The sequence below is a fragment of the Octopus bimaculoides genome, chromosome 1 (genome assembly GCF_046866305.1).
Source record: "Octopus bimaculoides isolate indiv1 chromosome 1, ASM4686630v1, whole genome shotgun sequence".
In the NCBI taxonomy this organism is placed as follows: Eukaryota; Metazoa; Mollusca; class Cephalopoda; order Octopoda; family Octopodidae; genus Octopus; species Octopus bimaculoides.
In genome coordinates, this window is record NC_142928.1 from 183,952,482 (window position 1) to 183,970,408 (window position 17,927).

General features: G+C 37.9%; 1 protein-coding gene across 2 annotated transcripts in view; it reads left to right on the forward strand.

The window, feature by feature from the left end:
• Positions 1 to 4,955: 4,955 nt before the first annotated feature.
• LOC106872720 (intraflagellar transport protein 70A) overlaps positions 4,956 to 17,927 on the forward strand; it is a 28,494-nt gene continuing 15,522 nt past the window's right edge. For both annotated transcript variants that reach the window (XM_014919802.3, XM_014919803.3), the window contains exons 1-10: positions 4,956 to 5,140; positions 6,780 to 6,845; positions 8,087 to 8,296; positions 9,482 to 9,538; positions 10,827 to 10,895; positions 12,665 to 12,836; positions 13,888 to 14,016; positions 15,544 to 15,746; positions 16,033 to 16,098; positions 17,604 to 17,723. In XM_014919802.3, the coding sequence (XP_014775288.1) occupies positions 5,087 to 5,140; positions 6,780 to 6,845; positions 8,087 to 8,296; positions 9,482 to 9,538; positions 10,827 to 10,895; positions 12,665 to 12,836; positions 13,888 to 14,016; positions 15,544 to 15,746; positions 16,033 to 16,098; positions 17,604 to 17,723 (1,146 nt within the window). In that variant the 5' untranslated portion in view covers positions 4,956 to 5,086. The remainder of the gene's footprint in view (positions 5,141 to 6,779; positions 6,846 to 8,086; positions 8,297 to 9,481; positions 9,539 to 10,826; positions 10,896 to 12,664; positions 12,837 to 13,887; positions 14,017 to 15,543; positions 15,747 to 16,032; positions 16,099 to 17,603; positions 17,724 to 17,927) is intronic.

Consider the following 17,927-nt stretch of genomic DNA (forward strand, 5'->3'; position numbering starts at 1 on the left):
AGCTCTTATCAATTATCTCCCTTGTGGAACCGGAGTGCAAAAGATTCTTTTATGTCTTACTTTCCTGCGAAACTTTGATATATATTTCTGTAAAAGTCTTAACCAAGTCTTTGCTTATCTGTCGATAGTTGTTTAATGCTGCATCAACAACCTGTTTGTACTTTGTACACGCCTCTACTTATAGGCTTTCATTTCTTTAACAATGGCGCAGCACGAACTCGTTTGTCTTTTGGGCCAAGGCGTGGGGGGTGGATAACTCTTTGGCCAATTTGTCACTGATATCTCTCTACCCTCAACTAAACTCAAATATCTCTGAGTCGTATTACTATTACGGCAACATTTGTGTTTGTCGTATTACTTTTCCAAATCAAAAATACCATTGGAATTGGCTCTTCATTTAATTTCTCTGTGACCAATAAAACCTTGTGTCACGAGCTGAGTGAATTATATTCTTTCTCATTTTTTCGCAGAGGTTGACTTCTGCCTTTCGTCCCAGTTGAGCACTGAGTTCGATGTAACCCACTTACCCCTTCCCCTAAAATTGCTGGCCTTGTGCTAAAATATGAAGCCATTATTTTATTTTATTTTTTTTTTGGTGGTAGTGGGGAATTTGTATTTTAGGTTATTTCCTTTTCAGGACCTCTGCAGTGTTTATCTCCAGTTTCCGAGATCTTGAGAAAATGAGTGAGGCAAATTCTTCCTGAATATGATGCCTATCTATTATCTGAAGTAACTTTTCTCTCAATAGTAACCTAACTCAGCACGGCGGATAAATGTATCATTAATTTTACACTGCTGTCGTTGCTTATATAATTATTCAGTAACTAATTTAGATTGACTTGATCATTGTGAACATATCATTGATGGCATATTTTATCTGGTGAACATCAACAATGCCCGCCGACTCATTCTCTTCCATTATTGTCGCATACCGGGGACATAGTTTTGTTCACCCCATTGTCTCCACTATACAGTTTCTCTCCACCTCATTGCTTACTGACAGATTGACCCTCACACTCTCGTCTGCTACCATATTTGTATCACCACCTCATTTTGATTGGAATGCCGACACTGTCCGTCCGATTTTTTTTTCTACCGAGTCCGTCTCTTCTACTCTTAATCGACTACTTTATTGCGTTTTATGCGCACGTGCAAGTTAACATTTGAAACAAACAATATGCCACTTATGCCACAAAAGTTATCATACGTATCATTTATCATTATAGTTATTCAAACTAAGAGTTTAGCAAACTGGCCTTGTGACCAATATCACCTCACCGTCCACTGACGTTTATTGCAACTTCCATATGTATATTAATAATCTGAGTAGATAACTTGTAGGTTTCTCAGCAGCTTATTAAGAATGTTCTTTTTCTTATTAATTTTGAATGAAATGTATATATCCACTGGACGTGTGATTCCAACGTTATAGAAGTTTTTCTGTTACATACAATTATAGCTTTCTATTGTGTTTTCATTTAAAAGTTTGTATGGTAACGTTCTACCCATGTTGGGATGTGTGTATGTATGTATATATATATATATATATATATATATATATATATATATATATATATATAACGGTTATTTCTTCGTTGCAGTTGAGGGTCACCAATTGTAACGGTTGTTGTTAAGGTGTCGGTTGCAAGTGCGCAAGATGGAAGAAGAACAGTGATTGAAGTTGTAAATAGATATTTATTTATCGTTACTTTAACATATATCCAAAACCACGACGGGTTGGTATGTATAAATAGTAAATGGAAAAGCATGCGAGGAAAAAAATAAAGAGTTAATTTCGGCCTGTATGCATGTACACGTTCTCATAATAGTTTATATAGAGAGATATGGTAATGTTACAGAGAAGTGAGAGTGGTGGGACAAAACGACTGCTTCGTTGGTGAGTTACCATAGTTGTCCCTTTATACCTTTTCCTTTAGAGACGGCGTTTTGTTCAGCCGGTCAGCCAGACTCGGTTGTCACTAATTTCTTCTATTGCCAAAAAAAGGGCTAACATAGAGGGGACAACAGAAGGACAAAACAAAAACATTTAAGGACTGGGACTATACAATGATTAAGTCGGAATGAGAAATCGAACACAATGAAATCGAAAGAATTAAAATTTGTTAAAAATTGATGATATAAAGTTTTCTCGGATTTGTGTTCAACCCGCCGGGTTTTTTTTTTTCTTTCTTTCCTTTTTTTTAATAGATAACTTTTTTCAGCATAATTTTCGGGGTTTTATTTTTCCTTCTTTTCCGTCCTGACCGGCTACACTAGCGCGGCGCCATTCACTCTCAGCTTCCTTACGAAATTTGCCCATCTTTTCTCAAACGTTCTTTGAGACAGGCATCTCTTCTCCAGACTGATCTTTCTGGACAGGTGGTAGTTGAAGTAACACACCAACCCGCGTCCGGAGATAAAGTTGCCTGTCTCAATTCCCCTCCCACGCGTCACCCATACCGTATCTTTCAGCATGGCTACTACACAGAAAAAGGACGCCTCCTTTTCTTTATTCAAGGAAGGAGGCGGTACAACCTTGATGATAGACTCAGTCGATAACCGTACTCTTTCCGTTTCCGACATCAGTTGTTCAACATGGGTTATCAACCCCCTCAATTCCTCACAATGTACGAAGGCGTGCGTGACAGTTTCACTGACATGCTCGCACCTCGGGCATGTGGAAGGGAGTGCCAACTCCATGCCTTGACAACCTCTCTCGAACTGGCAAGGCCGATCGGTAGCATAACCAAGTCAGGGATTTCTGGAAGCTATCCAAATACCTCGGCCCGAATGTTTCGAACAGGTGGACAAGCTGGTCCCCATCGATGCCCAGAGTCTCTATCAACCCGCTATAAAAAATCCACAGTGGTAGCCCCGCTGTCGGTATTCCTCACCTGGGAGAATTCGCCCATTTTCGGTCTTTACTTGATCCATGCGCCTACGTCCGTTAAGGATGTCAATTGTGGAAGGAAGAACTTGACATGCGGTGACCACACCCGCTCACCATCCAGGTAGAGTCAGAGATGTCTCAGCCTCAGCGCAGACTTGCGCATCGTCAACCAAGGCATCCCTAACCCTCCCTTTAACGGTTTCTGGCAGCAGATGGAGCGCCTCAGAAGTTGTGGTTTCCCATTCCACAAAAAGCGGAAAAGGATCCGTCCCAACTTGGTTAGCCACACACCGGGGCAAGGCACGATGGTTAGGCGGTAGGTTATCAGAGATGCTATAAACACCTGTGCAACCTCCGCCCTCCCTAGCAAGGATAGCGTCCTCCCAGACCAGGTCTACGTTATGGCCGTCACTTTGCTTGTGACCTCGCTCCAGTTTTTCTCCAGACCCCAAACATAGGTTCTAACTAACTGACTTTGGCTTATTCTTGTAAGGACTTTGCTTGGAATGGAAAGCAAGATAATTCCCCTCCACTTTTCGCACTGTGATAAATCCCCACTCTTCGGCAGCTTCACCAAAAGACCCTTCTTCCAGTCGGTTGGGATTTTCTCTGTCGTCCATACCAGGTTCAGCACATGGTGCATATGATCGATCATTTCTTCTTCTCCTGCCTTCAGTGCCTTTGCTGGTATGCCGTCCACTCCTGCCGCCTTTTCGTTCTTTAAGCTCTTCGCGGCTTTGCGGATTGCTGGCTTGGTGATTTCTCCAATGCGCATATTGAGCGGAATCCCTGGCCCCAATTCTGGCGGATCTTGAGGTGGAGGGCGGTTAAGTGTCTCTTGGAAGTGTTCCTTCCATCTCACCAGTTGGTCCTCAATGGAAGTTAGCAACCGTCCGGCCTAGTCCTTTACTGGTCTGACGAGGTTGCCTCTCCTTCCACTCAGTAACCTTATTGTTGCATATAGTACCATCAAGTCTCCTTTCCTCGTTGCTGTTTCCGCTTCATCGGCCACTTCATTGAAGTATGTTATTCTGTCTCTCCTTAGTTTCTTCTTGACTTCTCTCACCACCTCACTATACTTACTGGCAACAGCCTGCTTCTGCTGATGGTTTCTGGCTTGGTTCAACTCCTGCTTCAGCATTTTCCACTCCTCCGCCGTCTGCCAAGTCTCGTCACTTATCCAAGGCTTCCTGTTCACTGGTCGTCTTCCCAGAACCTCTTTGCACACTCCAACTGTAGCCTCCTTCAAATTTCAGATTTCACGGTAGTTGCTGACATAATAAAGAATATTAATAAGGTCATTGAGGAGTTAGTGTCTCAATCGCTAACTTTTGTATAGCAGGTGATAGATACTCCTTATCTCACTGAAATTTCTGTCATTGACCTATTTAAATTATTTCCTTAAATATCAATGTTTCTCATAAAGGGTGCAAGGCTCCGTCCTAAGCGTGTATGTAGTGGGAAGCAGTGAGAATTGAAAATGGTTTCAAATTTTGGCACAGGACCATCAGTTTTTAGAGGTGGGGTAAGTTAATTGCATCAGCCTCAGTACTTGACTGGTACTTACTTTATCGATACCAAAAGGACGAAAGGCAAAGTCGATTGAGAATTGAAAATTGTTTCAAATTTTGGCACAGGGCACAGTTTTTGAGAGGCGGGGTAAATTAATTGCTTGACCCCAGTACTTATCGATCCCAAAAGGATGAAAGGCAAAGTCGACCTTGGCGAAATCTTTACTCAGAACGCCAAGACGGACGAAATGTCGCGAAGCATTTTGTCCAGCTTGTTAACGATTCTGCCATCTCGCCAATTTAGTGAGGATTGAAAATAAGGCGAACAAATGTTTAATACAAATAAATTAAGATGATTTCCAACTTTTAAAACTCTTCATTGATGCAGAAGGAAGAACTATATGACTGCAAAATCTATTTTGTTATTTCATTCATAAAGTTGGGAAGAAGTATCATGAATTTTCATTAAAATTTGGTGGAGCGAAGATTATATATGCCGCATTAGGAATATGAATCGTTATATCTTCACCACTTTAATAATTAACTCCCCTGAAAACACCTCTCTAACAGCATCTGCAGTTGTCAGGGTGACCAAGTAAATCTCTCCCACCCTCTCTAATTACGTTCTGTTATGAAGTGAAAAACTTATTTTGCAACGCACCTCAAGGCAATATAGTAAACAACAATGGCCACAATACAGATTAAAGAGGGGGAATTCACCTCAACAATTTATGGGCATGTAAGTTATTGGTTCCCATTATTTATTTGATATTTTTGAAATACTTATTTTCCAAACTTTTTCTCCAACAACAACAACGTCCCCTCACACAGCAAGTCATGTAAATCAGTTAAAATTCCCTTGCTTATTTTCCCCTTTTAGAACTTTATTTTATGAATATTGCTGGCCCATTGTATGTCAGTTTAAAAGATATAAGTATTTCACCACATAAAAAAAGGCTGCCAGACTGATGGCAAACAGTAAAACAAGACGAAAGCAGAACATTATTGCCGTTTATTTTTTGTTTTCTGTTCTAACTTCATGTTCTCCGTAAATACCACATCTCTTGTGCTTAAAATAATTGAATTTCATTCCGTTTCTAGGAAATAAAAATACACTACACTCCAAATTGTTGCTTCACTCCAGAGAATAATTCGTTCTTTATTTATAGGCAAGTTGTCACAGCATCGCGTTAGTTACAATCAAACTAAGGTTATCTATAGAAGTATATTTTCTACAAAGTTAAGGAGAGTTTATTATTGATTTTTGTTCCTTAATTAATTTTATTTTTTACTTATTTAATTAGCCAATGACAACTTTCCCTGTTATTGATCTGTCGTTGATTTCTATTCATTTCTATAGTACGTTGTTTTTGTTCTTGAGCTACAAGTCGGCCTGATTGAGGTAAAGCATTCCGGCCATGATTACCTCACCTGTTCTTTTTTTCTTTTCTTTTTTTTTTAAAGCATAGTGTTTTCTGAACTATGTTAACAATATGCCCTTTTTTTAACGGTAAGGTTGATTTGAAGGAGATTTTGTAACTATTTCTAGCAAGTCAAACGACTACGCAGAGTCCCTTGGCTTGTTTAATTATTTGGTTATCTTGTCTCTGCGTTGTGGCGTAATGTATAATTTTTCTCTCGCTAGAATATCGATAATTTTATTTTTCTATCATCAGTAAGTTAGAAGTTGTCAAAATTCCGTGAAATTCTCATTTTAATGTCTCAAACCAGACTAACTTGCAATTCATGTTAACTAATTGGTTAAAGTTTCACCAATTCTAATGGGACTAAACCAAAAACCACAATGGGACTAAACCAAAAACTTAACAACCTTAGCCATGCCTGTGCCTAAGCAACAACAACTACACCAGCAATTTTGTATAACTATAGAGTTGTGGAGCAGTGTATTCTGTTTTGTATAGTTAGATTTTCTTCATTATAGTATCTATTATATTGGTTTCAGATTTTGACACAAGGCCAGCAATTTCAGAGGAGGGGTAAGTTGATTATATCAACCCAAATGCTGAATTGGTATTTATTTTATCAAACCTGAAAAGATGAAAGATGAAGTCGACCTTTGCAGAATTTGAACTCAGAACGTAAATACAGATGAAATGCTGCTAAGCAATTTGCTCGATGTGCTAACAATTCTGTCAGCTCACCACCTTATAGAATCCATTATATTATTCCAATGGGAATACTTTGTATCAGCTATTTCCCATACAAAATCTTTAGAGCTGGAACACTAGAGCTGTTCATTCATGTTTAGAGATGTCCTTCATAAGTATGCACAAACAAACATCTCAGTAATAGTCAACATATACAGATTTTTCCTTTGTCTTCTTATTTTTGTTGTTTTCTCTTTCTATTTTCCTAAGATACGTGATCAACGTTATGTAGATGCTGTGCGATTATTGAACCACCAGCTTGAAACACACCCAACTGTGAGTATTGTTTACTTTTATGTTTAGTTATGATAAAATTTACATTAATCTACTCACCGACATTGGGCCTCACCGAGGCGATGACTACGGACCGAGACCTTTGGAAATGGGCTGTGCGTGAGAAGACCCGGCAAGCCAAGTAAGATCGTTGCCAGTGCCCCTGGACTGGTTCTTGTGCGGGTGGCACATGAGATGCACCATTTTGAGCGTGGCCGTTGCCAGTACCGCCTGACTGGCTCCTGTAGGATTTTCGAGCGAGATCGTTGCCAGTGCCCCTGGACTGGCTTGTGCGGGTGGCACATAAAAGACACCATTTCGAGCGTGGCCGTTTTCGTGCGGGTGACACGTAAAAGCACCCACTACACTCTCTGAGTGGTTGGCGTTAGGAAGGGCATCCAGCTGTAGAAACTCTGCCAAATCAGACTGGAGCCTGGTGTTGCCATCCGGTTTCACCAGTCCTCAGTCAAATCGTCCAACCCATGCTAGCATGGAAAGCGGACGTTAAACGATGATGATGATGATGATGATGATGATGATACTCTATACTTTTGTTGAGTATAGGTTTATTCTTAAACAAGAACAGTGACTTCGAAGTTTCAGCGAGTTAAGCTATTGTTGGACTGCTTAATGATAGTTTAACTGACTGAAACTTCAAAGTTACTGTCAACAGTATTCTAATTTAAGAATAAACATTATATATATATATATATATATATATATATATATATATATATATATATATATATATATATATATATATATATATATATATGTGTGTGTGTGTGTATGTATATGTATATATAAATGTTATTTGCAACAAAATAGCAATTGATAATATTCAAAATGTATCAAAACAAAAGTATATGAAAATAGAAATTTTATACATCATCTAAATGCTAAAGAGACTTCTGAAGTACCTTGTATATGTATATACAGGAGGGTACTGAAAAGTTCCTGGCTTTGGGTGAAAGAAAATACAAGAGGATCAGTTAATTACAAGTTTATTCAACATATTTCCCTCTCAAATTCACACCTTATTGCTGTAGTCCTTCAGTTTTACAAAGCCCTGGAAAAGAACTCAGAAGGTTGGGCCTCCAACCAGGCCTTTTGTGATACCCTTAAAGCCAGGAACTTTTCAGCACCCCTCATATATATATGTGTGTGTGTGTGTGTGTGTGTGTGTGTGTGTATTTTAAACTCACATTGTTTAACTATTTAACTTAGAGTTTTCCATTCTCCAGTCACGCGCTGCGCTATCTTTGCTGGGATACTGCCATTTTCAACTGCAGAGCTTTGTCGATGCTGCAGACTGCTATGAACAACTGTCCATTCTACATCCAGATGTTGAGAACTACAAACTTTATTATGCTCAATCATTATATAAAGCATGTCTTTACCAAGAGGCAATGAAAATCGCTTGTCAAATTGAGAGTTCAGATTATCAGGTGAAGGTATGTATTACAACGTATAGATATCAATTATTTCTCATTGTTATTCACTTCAATTTTTAAAATTGTGTTTGATTCTCATGAATTTCCAGGTACAAGCATTTAACGAACTTATAAATAAAAGATATTGGTGTATCCCAGGCAACATGGTCATGATCTGTTACAGAGAGATGTGACAGGGTGATGCCATAGTAGGATGGTGAGAGGGGATGCTATGCTAAGAGAAGTAAGGCTGAGCTAGGAGGTTCATTCTTTCCTCTTAGCTATATATATATATATATATATATATATATAGGCACAGACATGGCTGTATGGTTAGAAGCTTGCTTCCCAACCATGTGGTTCCAGGTTCAGTCTCACTGTATGACACTTTGGACAAGTGTCTTCTACTATAACCTCAGGCCGACCGAAGCCTTGTGAAAGAAGCCCGTTATATGTGTGTCTTTATGTCTGTGTTTCTCCTCCTATCACTGGTTTGGCAGTAGTGACCAGTAGAATAAAATACTAGGCTCAAACAAAAAAAAAAAAGGTCCTGGGGTCAATTTGTTCAACTAAAAAAAAATCCTTCAAGGCAGTGCTCCAGCATGGCTGCAATCAAACGACTGAAACAAATAAAAGAATAATACCAGGAAGCAATAAACCACAGAACTCAGTATACAATGGCGGGTTATTTTTTAAAAATAAAATGCTAGTTAAGTGGTTCAAAACTGCCAGTACTCCGAGTTTCACACAGGTGCTCTTGCAGCTGATGTTCTGAGTTGTTTTAGGAGTTTGGCACCTTTAACTCACCTTGTTCTTCTTCTTCTTCTTTTGACTTCTTCATCTGACAAAATGATCTGTTTTTACTCAACAAGACCTAACTATTCTAAATTGATTGTTTGTGGTGGAGTTTGGAAAGAAGAGAATTTATTGCTTGAAATGTGATAGAAGGACATCTAAGCACTGACTCTCTGGTTATGTCATAATAAGAAAATTTATGTGTATTTGTGTGTGTGGTTGTAATATGAGATCCTTGAATTAAAATCATATGTGATTTGTTAAACATCATTACAGAATTTCCTTGTAAGGTTTCTTCTAAATATTGCAGAAGAAATAAATGTACATGTATCCACAAACCCATTTTAGTTCATTGAAATTTAATTTAATGTTTAGCACAGTATTTTATATTTGATGTGATTTTTTTTTCAGGTTACCAAACTGCAAGCTGCTATAAAATATGGGGAAGAGGACCTTCCTGGGGCAAAAGTAAGATTTGCTTCAAAATGTCTAAAACTAGCTTTAATAAACTGTTCTCTCTTTTTCTGTCTTACCCTCCCCTTTATATGCGTTTGTGTGTGTACGTATGTATGTACATTTATGCATGTGTCTGGTATGAATTAATATTTACATCAATAAAAGGGTATTGGGTGGTTGAAATGGCAGGGTGTTAGGCAAAGTGCTCTTCCAGTATTTCAATGCTGACATGGGCTGGATGGGGTGTCATGATCCAAGACAGTTCTTATTTAGATTTACTGTCTTCTAGATGGGTACACATGACTCAGTGGTTAGAGCATCTGACTCACAATAATGAGGTAGTGAGTTCGATTCCCGGACCAGAATGTGTGTTGTGTTCTTGGGCAAGACACTTTATTTCATGTTGCTCCAGTTCACTCAGCTGTAGAAATAAGTTGTGATGTCACTGGTGCCAAGCTGTATTGGCCTTTGCCTTTCCCTTGGGTTACATTGGTGGCATGGAGAGGGGAGACTGGTATGCATGGGTGACTGCTGGTCTTCAATAAACAACCTTACCTGGACTTGTGCATTCATGACCGAAGGGGGTCTTTTAGATGAGTCAGAAGTTCATGTCTCTCTCATATCATCATCATCATCGTTTAACATCCGTTTTCCATGCTAGCATGGGTTGGATGGTTCAACCAGGGTCTGGAAGCCAGGAGGCTGTACCAGGCTCCAGTCTGATCTGGCAATGTTTCTACATGCCACCAATACGGAAGCCAGTCAAGGTGGTGCTGGCATCGGCCACGCTTGGATGGTGCTTTTTACGTGCCACCGGCATGAGTATCACAACTACAATTTCCATTTGATTTTTATTTTGATGTTGATGTACTTCACTCAAGGTCTCCTCAAGCACAGCAGGTCGCCCTACAATCCAAGGCACTTGAATGGGCTGGGGCTGGGGCTGGTTATGTGTAGCTGGTGTAGGATACGCCGTGAACTCACTTTATTTGCCGGGTCTTCACAGTCACAGCATATCTCCAGAGGTCTTGGTCTTTGCCTCATATGTTTCAATTTTTGTATGCTTTCTACAGCTAGATGTCCCTCTAACACATTCACTTTGTATTTCACTATAACAACAACAACAAAACTGAAGAGCTCTCTTGACCTTCTGGTGTGTCTGGTCAGTCAATGTAGCCAAGGAGAGAAAGAACGGTGGGGAATGAGAGTGTGATGTCATCAGGGCCAGGGTAAATGAATGAAAGGACCGAGGGTTATGTGAACTTGCTATTAATGTTAAATTTCTATTAATTTTCTACAGGCTCTGGTTGACCAATGTCCACCACAGGATTCTGACACTGAACTAAATCAAGCTTGTATCTTATTCAAGGTTAGTAAGACATAATGTAAATGTTTTAAAATCCTTTAGGCAATTCAAGTGGGAAGTTAGGCAAAATATATAACGTGAAGCCAATGAATTGAAATACATGGCCACCGTGAGAAATATTGTCATGAAAGGATTACTGAAATATTTTCACTGGAGTTCTAATAATTAATAGCTAGCAATTAAATCTCTGGAGACATGCAATGTATCTTTGGATGAAAATTTAAAAAAATATTTATCATATTTGTTTTTAGATAATTCCATCTTTTGCTTGTTTCAGTCGTTAGACTGTGACCATGTTGGAACACCACCTTCAAGAGCCTTAGGTCAAATGTATGAACCCCAGTACTTATTCTATCAGTGTACTTTGCTGAACCACTAAGTTATGGGAACATAAACACACCAACACTAGTTGTCAAGTGATGCTGGGGAACAAGCACACACATGACGGGCTTCTTTCAGTTTCTATCTACCAAGTCTGCTCACAAGGCTTTGGTATGCCTGAGGCTATAGTAGAAGACATTTGCCCTAGCAGTGGGACTGAACCTGCAACCATGTGATTGGGAAGCACACTCCTTACCACACAGTCATGCACCATCATCTAAGATGGTTGAGTTCAAATCCTACCCAGGTCAACTTTGCCTTTCATCCTTTCAGGGATCAATATCATAAAGTACCAGTTCAATACTGGCTTGATGTAATCAACTCACTCAAAATTGCTGACCTTCTGCTTAAATCAGAAACAGTATTATCTTAGATGTTTCCATTATCAATTTGTCTGTTTGACCGTCTTGCTTGCATGCAAAGGATGTTTCTTTTTTTTTTTTAATATAATTATTGACCTATTTTTATTTTTTGACCTCATATCAACTTGCCCAAATCAGCAAAGCTACGAAAAGGCATAATCTGATTTTTTAATGCAATTTCTGAAGGCGTACGAACCACATGGTTCCAGGTTCAGTCCCACTGCATGGCACCTTGGGCAAATGTCTTCTACTATAGCCTCGGGCCGACCAAAGCCTTGTGAGTGGATTTGGTAGACGGAAACTGAAAGAAGCCTGTCGTATATATGTATATATATATATATATATATATGTGTATCTCCCTTTCTCCCTTCCCCATTTTCACACTACATACGTCAAGATCACCAGCATTCTACCTCCTACACACAGCCCCTCGTTCCCGATCACCGTTTGTTATCTCCCCCTTTCTTAGCTCTCCTGAAATAAGAATTTCTAACTTCCGGTCAGCCATTGTTATGATCGGCCATTATTATGATTGACCGTTGACTGAACACTATTCAATTTTTTTTCTCCGTGTTTTTCTCCTTGTCTCCGTATTCTTTCTGTTGAAGAGCGTAGCTCGAAACGTCAAAGACTTTCCGTATTCCCGAGCGTCATACTAATATATACTTTTGTTATTTACACCACCTGTCCTCGTCTGTTGTTATTATTTGTATATTCTCCCATATATATGTGTATGTGTCTGTGTTTGTCCCCCCAACATTACTTGACAACCGATGGTGGTGTGTTTACGTTCCCATAACTTAGTGGTTCGGCAAAAGAGACTGATAGAATAAGTACTAGGCTTACAAAGAATAAGTTCTGGGGTCGATTTGCTTGACTAAAGGCGGTGCTCCAGCATGGCCAGTCAAATGACTGAAACAAGTAAAAGAGTAACCTTTCTTATTGTAATCGATAAAAAATATTTGATGTAAATTGGATTAATAAATTTATTTATTTATTATTTATTAGTACCTTTTGTTTCTTCAATAGGAAAACCACTTTGAAGAGGCATGTAAGAAATTTGTTGCTGCCATGCAAGTCACTGGTTACAATGCTGAGACAGCCTATAGTATTGCATTGTGCTTCTATATGATGAAGCAGTATTCAGCCTCATTAAAGTATATTAATGAAATAATTGAGAGAGGAGCACAGGAGCATCCAGGTAAAAATATAACTAAACTTAGAACTTTTTAAATAGTTTCTTTTCCTATTTTGATGTTTGTTTAATCATTTTGTTACTCTATTTCTGTTGAAATACACTGACTTTGGTTTCAATTTTGAAAATAATAAAGGATTTAGTAAAATACGTTTGTCCTCATTAATCTGGTGTTTGGAACATAAATTAATATGAAATTTTGATGGTGTGTTTTAATTTAGACCACTTTCCAAATGTTTATCAGTTACACCAGCACTACCACCACTGCTATCACTGACATCCCCACCACCACCACCACCACCACTGTTGTTGTTGGCACTTTGTCGCTTATGACGTCAAGGGTTCCAGTTGATCCGATCAACGAAACAGCCAGCTCGTGAAATTAACGTGCAAGTGGCTGAGCACTCCACAGACACGTGTACCCTTAACGTAGTTCTCGAGGATATTCAGCGTGACACAGTGTGACAAAGCTGACCCTTTAAATTACAGGCACAACAGAAACAGGAAGTAAGAGTGAGAGAAAGTTGTGGTGAAAGAGTACAGCAGGGTTCACCACCATCTCCTGCCAGAGCCTCGTGGAGCTTTAGGTGTTTTCGCTCAATAAACACTCACAACGCCCGGTCTGGGAATCGAAACCGCGATCCTATGACCGCGAGTCTGCTGCCCTAACCACTGGGCCATTGCGCCTCCACATCCACCACCACTATAGCCACAAGAACAGCAATAGCATATTTGTAATGGGGAATTGGCAAAAATATTAGTTAACCCATTAGCATCTAAACCGGCCATATCCGTCCAAAATATTGTACTGGTTTTATGTTTGCTCTCACCAGGCCTTTTCAACCTACCTTACAATGTCATTCTAAAAATAATCAATCACATCATTGAAATCTTAAAGCTACAAGATAATACCTGATTAATTCAAAACATTTTGAGGGGAAAAGCATTACATTTGAGAGAGAAATCTGAACACTAAAGGGTTAAATGAAGATGCTTATAAATTAACAACCAAATACTTGTTTCTGTGACCATCATCTATACTATTTGTTTCTTGTAGATCTTGATATTGGTATGACTACAATGGGACTTGAAACCCGTAGTGTTGGCAACACATTAGTATTACAAGAGACAGGACTTGTACAAGCTTTCAATCTTAAAGCTAACATTGAATATCAACTGAAAAATAGTAAGTCAGACTACAGATCACCTCTACTTTCTGTTTTGACAGATCTAATTTTACAAAAGTTGTATAAATCTCCATTTGTATTCATCATTCTCATCATCATTATCATAGCAAATTGGCAGTCATTAAAGAATCAGACAAAGTGCCTGGTGTTATTTATTTTGGTTTCTTATGTTTTGGGTTCAAATCTTTCAGTGGTCGACTTTGCCTTTTATCTTTCTTCTGAAATCAATGAATGAAATACCAGTGTTTCTGTTATCTTTATCTTTTATCATATTTTCTTGTTTCAGTCCTTAGACTGTGGCCATGCTGGGGCACTGCCTTGAAGAATTTCTAGTTGAGTGAATCAACCCCAAACTTACATTTTTTAAGCTTGATACTTATTTTATTTACTGTTAAAATTTATGTGCAATGAACTGGTTTTACTTCTACAATGCATAAAATATTTGAACAATTTTTTACACAATTAGCCTCAGGCTGACCAAAGCCTTGTGAGTGGATTTGGTAGATGGAACCTGTAAGAAGCCTGTCATATATATATATATATATATATTATTATTATTGTTGTATTTTGACCTGAAGATTAGCTATATTTTTGAATAGAATTGATTTTCGATAGTTTTAATCGATTTTAATTGATTTAAATTTTCTTTCTATTTGCTTTTACTTATCAATTTTCTTTCTATTGTGCTTTTACTTGTTAATTTTTCTATATGTGACAGTGGATTTTCATCGATGAGTTCCTGAACCTTGGTTCTTTTCCCTAAAACTATATATATATATATATATATATATATATATATATATATAAATATATATATATATATATATATATGTATATATATATATATATATATATATATATGTATATATGTTTGTGTGTCTGTGTTTGTCCTGCCACCATTGTTTGACAATCGACGTTGGTGTTTCTATGTCCCTGTAACTTAGCAGTTCGGTAAAAGTGACCGATAGAATAAGTACTAGGCTTACAAAGAATAAGTCCTGGGGTCAATTTGTTCGACTAAAGGTGGTGCTTCAGCATGGCCGCAGTCAAATGATTGAAACAAGTAAAAAAATAAAAAAAGAAAAGAATTCTTTAAAACAGACATGGAACCTGGGCAGCTCTTCAGCTGACCAGCTCCTGCCAAGCCGTCCAACCCATGCCAGCATGGAAAACAGATGCTAAAAGAGAATTCTAAAAATATAATGGGACTTTTTTAAGCAATGAATGTTTATTAGGGTCCACTGGAGTAAAATCGGAATCAAAGGCTTTGGTCAGCCTGGGTCTCTAGTAAAAGACACTTAATCATGGTGTCATGCAGTAGGACTGAACCTGGCACCACATGGTTGGAAAGCAAGCTTCTGAACCACCATTATTCAAGCTGAGAACTATTGATGTTAAAGTGATGATGATGATTATGATGTATGCTCATGTGTGCAAGTGTTTATGCATTTATATATGCACACACACACATACACATATATGCATACATTTTTTTAATATATATTTTTCTTTGCTCTTGTTTTTAGTAAAAGCAGCACGTGAAGCCCTCACTGACATGCCTCCACGCTCTGAAGAGGAGCTAGATGTTGTGACCTTACACAATCAAGCACTTATCAACATGGACATTGAACCAACTCGCGGCTTTGGCAAACTTCAGTTCCTCATGCAACAGCCAACATTTCCTCCGGAAACCTTTGGAAATCTTCTCATTCTTTATATAAAATATGAAGTAAATATTCCTGCTGGATTTGAAACCATTTCGTTTTGACACATTTTAAAATTCAACTCATTGGATTGTTTAATTCTTTATTTTGAGAAAGATTTTCTTATAGATCTTTTTATATATCAGCATGTCTTTTATCTTTTACTTGTTTCAGTTATTAGACTGTGGCCATGCTGGGTTACAAGTGTTTTGTAAAACTGGGAATATGTTAATAAGAAGACTTTATTTTAAATTTCTTGTGAATGTTTAACATTTAATTCCTCTTTTTTATTTTTCTGTTTTTCACTCTCAGTATTTTGACCTTGCTGCAGATGTTCTCGCAGAAAATGCTCACCTTACATTCAAATACCTGATGCCAGTAAGTATTGAAAGCAAGGTTAACACATCATCATCATCATTGTCATCAACATCATTTTGCATCCATTTTCCATGCTTGGGTTTGACAGGAGCCAGGAAGCCAGAGGACTGCACCAAGCACCAATGTCTCTTGGTGTGGTTTTTATGGTTGGATGTCCTTAATACCAACCACATTACAGAATACTTTGGGAGCTTTTTACCTGGCTATGGAACTAGTGAGGTCACTAAGTAACTCACAAGACAAGACCTCCTCACCTGAAACAGTGTATTTTTCAGAGTGGGGTGTCTTTATGCCAGGTGATGAAGGGGCATTGTGTCTGGTCATGGAAGTGCTGTTATGAAAATTTATTAAGTGTGGAGAATGCTTGAGGAACTTGACAAAGAGATCGACCATTTTAGTAAATACTAGTATGATAGATAAAATTAAATATGAGTGCAAGAAAAGTCCCAAGCCAATCAGAAATTACTGTTGAGTGCTTAAAATATTTGGTGAAGTAGGATCTGAACTAATCACCTGTATAGTCAATCAGGAATGTCTTCCCCAATGACTGAATGTGCAGGAGTAATAAGCACTCAGAGTGCACAGGAAATATTGCCAGGGGGATCCCTAGAGGTAGTAGATAGTGTCTTAGGTAATCTAATGAGCAGTGATTGAGGATGTTCTGAAAGTATTACTATACAGAGTAAGAACAGGCTAGAGAAAGGTCAGGAAGTTTATACCAGAAGATTTTTCTCTCAGAATGAAAGGTAGACTATAATAATTGTGCATGAACTGCAATGCTACATGGTAGTAAGACATGAGCCCTGAGTGCAGAGGATGTGTGGAGAGTAGAAAGAAATGAAGATGAAGGGGCAAGTTTGCAAACGCTATGAACATTGTTTTGCTTATGCAGACTAAATAAGGATGAGATAGAAAACTTTTGGTGAAACTCAGTTTCTTTTACACCAGAATAGATCTATACTTGGGTAAATCTCAACTCACATATTTATCTATATTGTTTACTGGAGACTATTTTCTCAAGTAATGAGTTTCTTGATAATTAAGTTGAAGTTAAGTCAGGAAAGAATATTTCATAGGTTTTGTGTTCTGATAGTGCAGATAAAGAAATAATTTTCATCAATGCCATATGATACGAAGATCACATTATGTTATAAAGATTATTTACTTTTTGATATCAAGAGAGTATTATATGTAGAGATCATTGTGTTACTAAACTGTTATCCTTGTAGTATCAATATTGTTAGCTTTGTAGACAGCAATGTGATATCAAATAGTTATGTATGTGGTATCAAGACAGCATTGTGATCTCTAGACCATAAAGCATTTAACTGTATTATGTACAATACAAATGAACACTTTTTGCTTGGGATACTGTTAATGTATTTTAGAAATATCATAGTGGCTTTGCTTCTGCTTGGCATAAATATTTATTTATTTTCTTGTAAGTACATAGTTCTTTATCTTTAGTTACATTTTACATTACTAAATTTCTCATTTCTCTCTAGGAACTTTATGACTTCCTTGAAGCTGTCATCATGAGACAAACATCCCCTGAAGATGCTTATCGTAAGCTTGATGAGATGGCTAGCAGAAAGACAGAAACCTTGCGTAAACTCACTAAACAGGTAATTTTGTTCTTGTCATCAACATTTATATATCTACTTTATTTCTGTATGTATTTACTTTATCTCTATAAATATATGTCTACTCTGTACATGTGTATAAGTATACACTTGCTGTGTATACTCTGTCTCTGTAGATGTATACTGTATTTGAATGTGTCCACTCTATCTTTGGATATATATATATATATATATATATATATATAT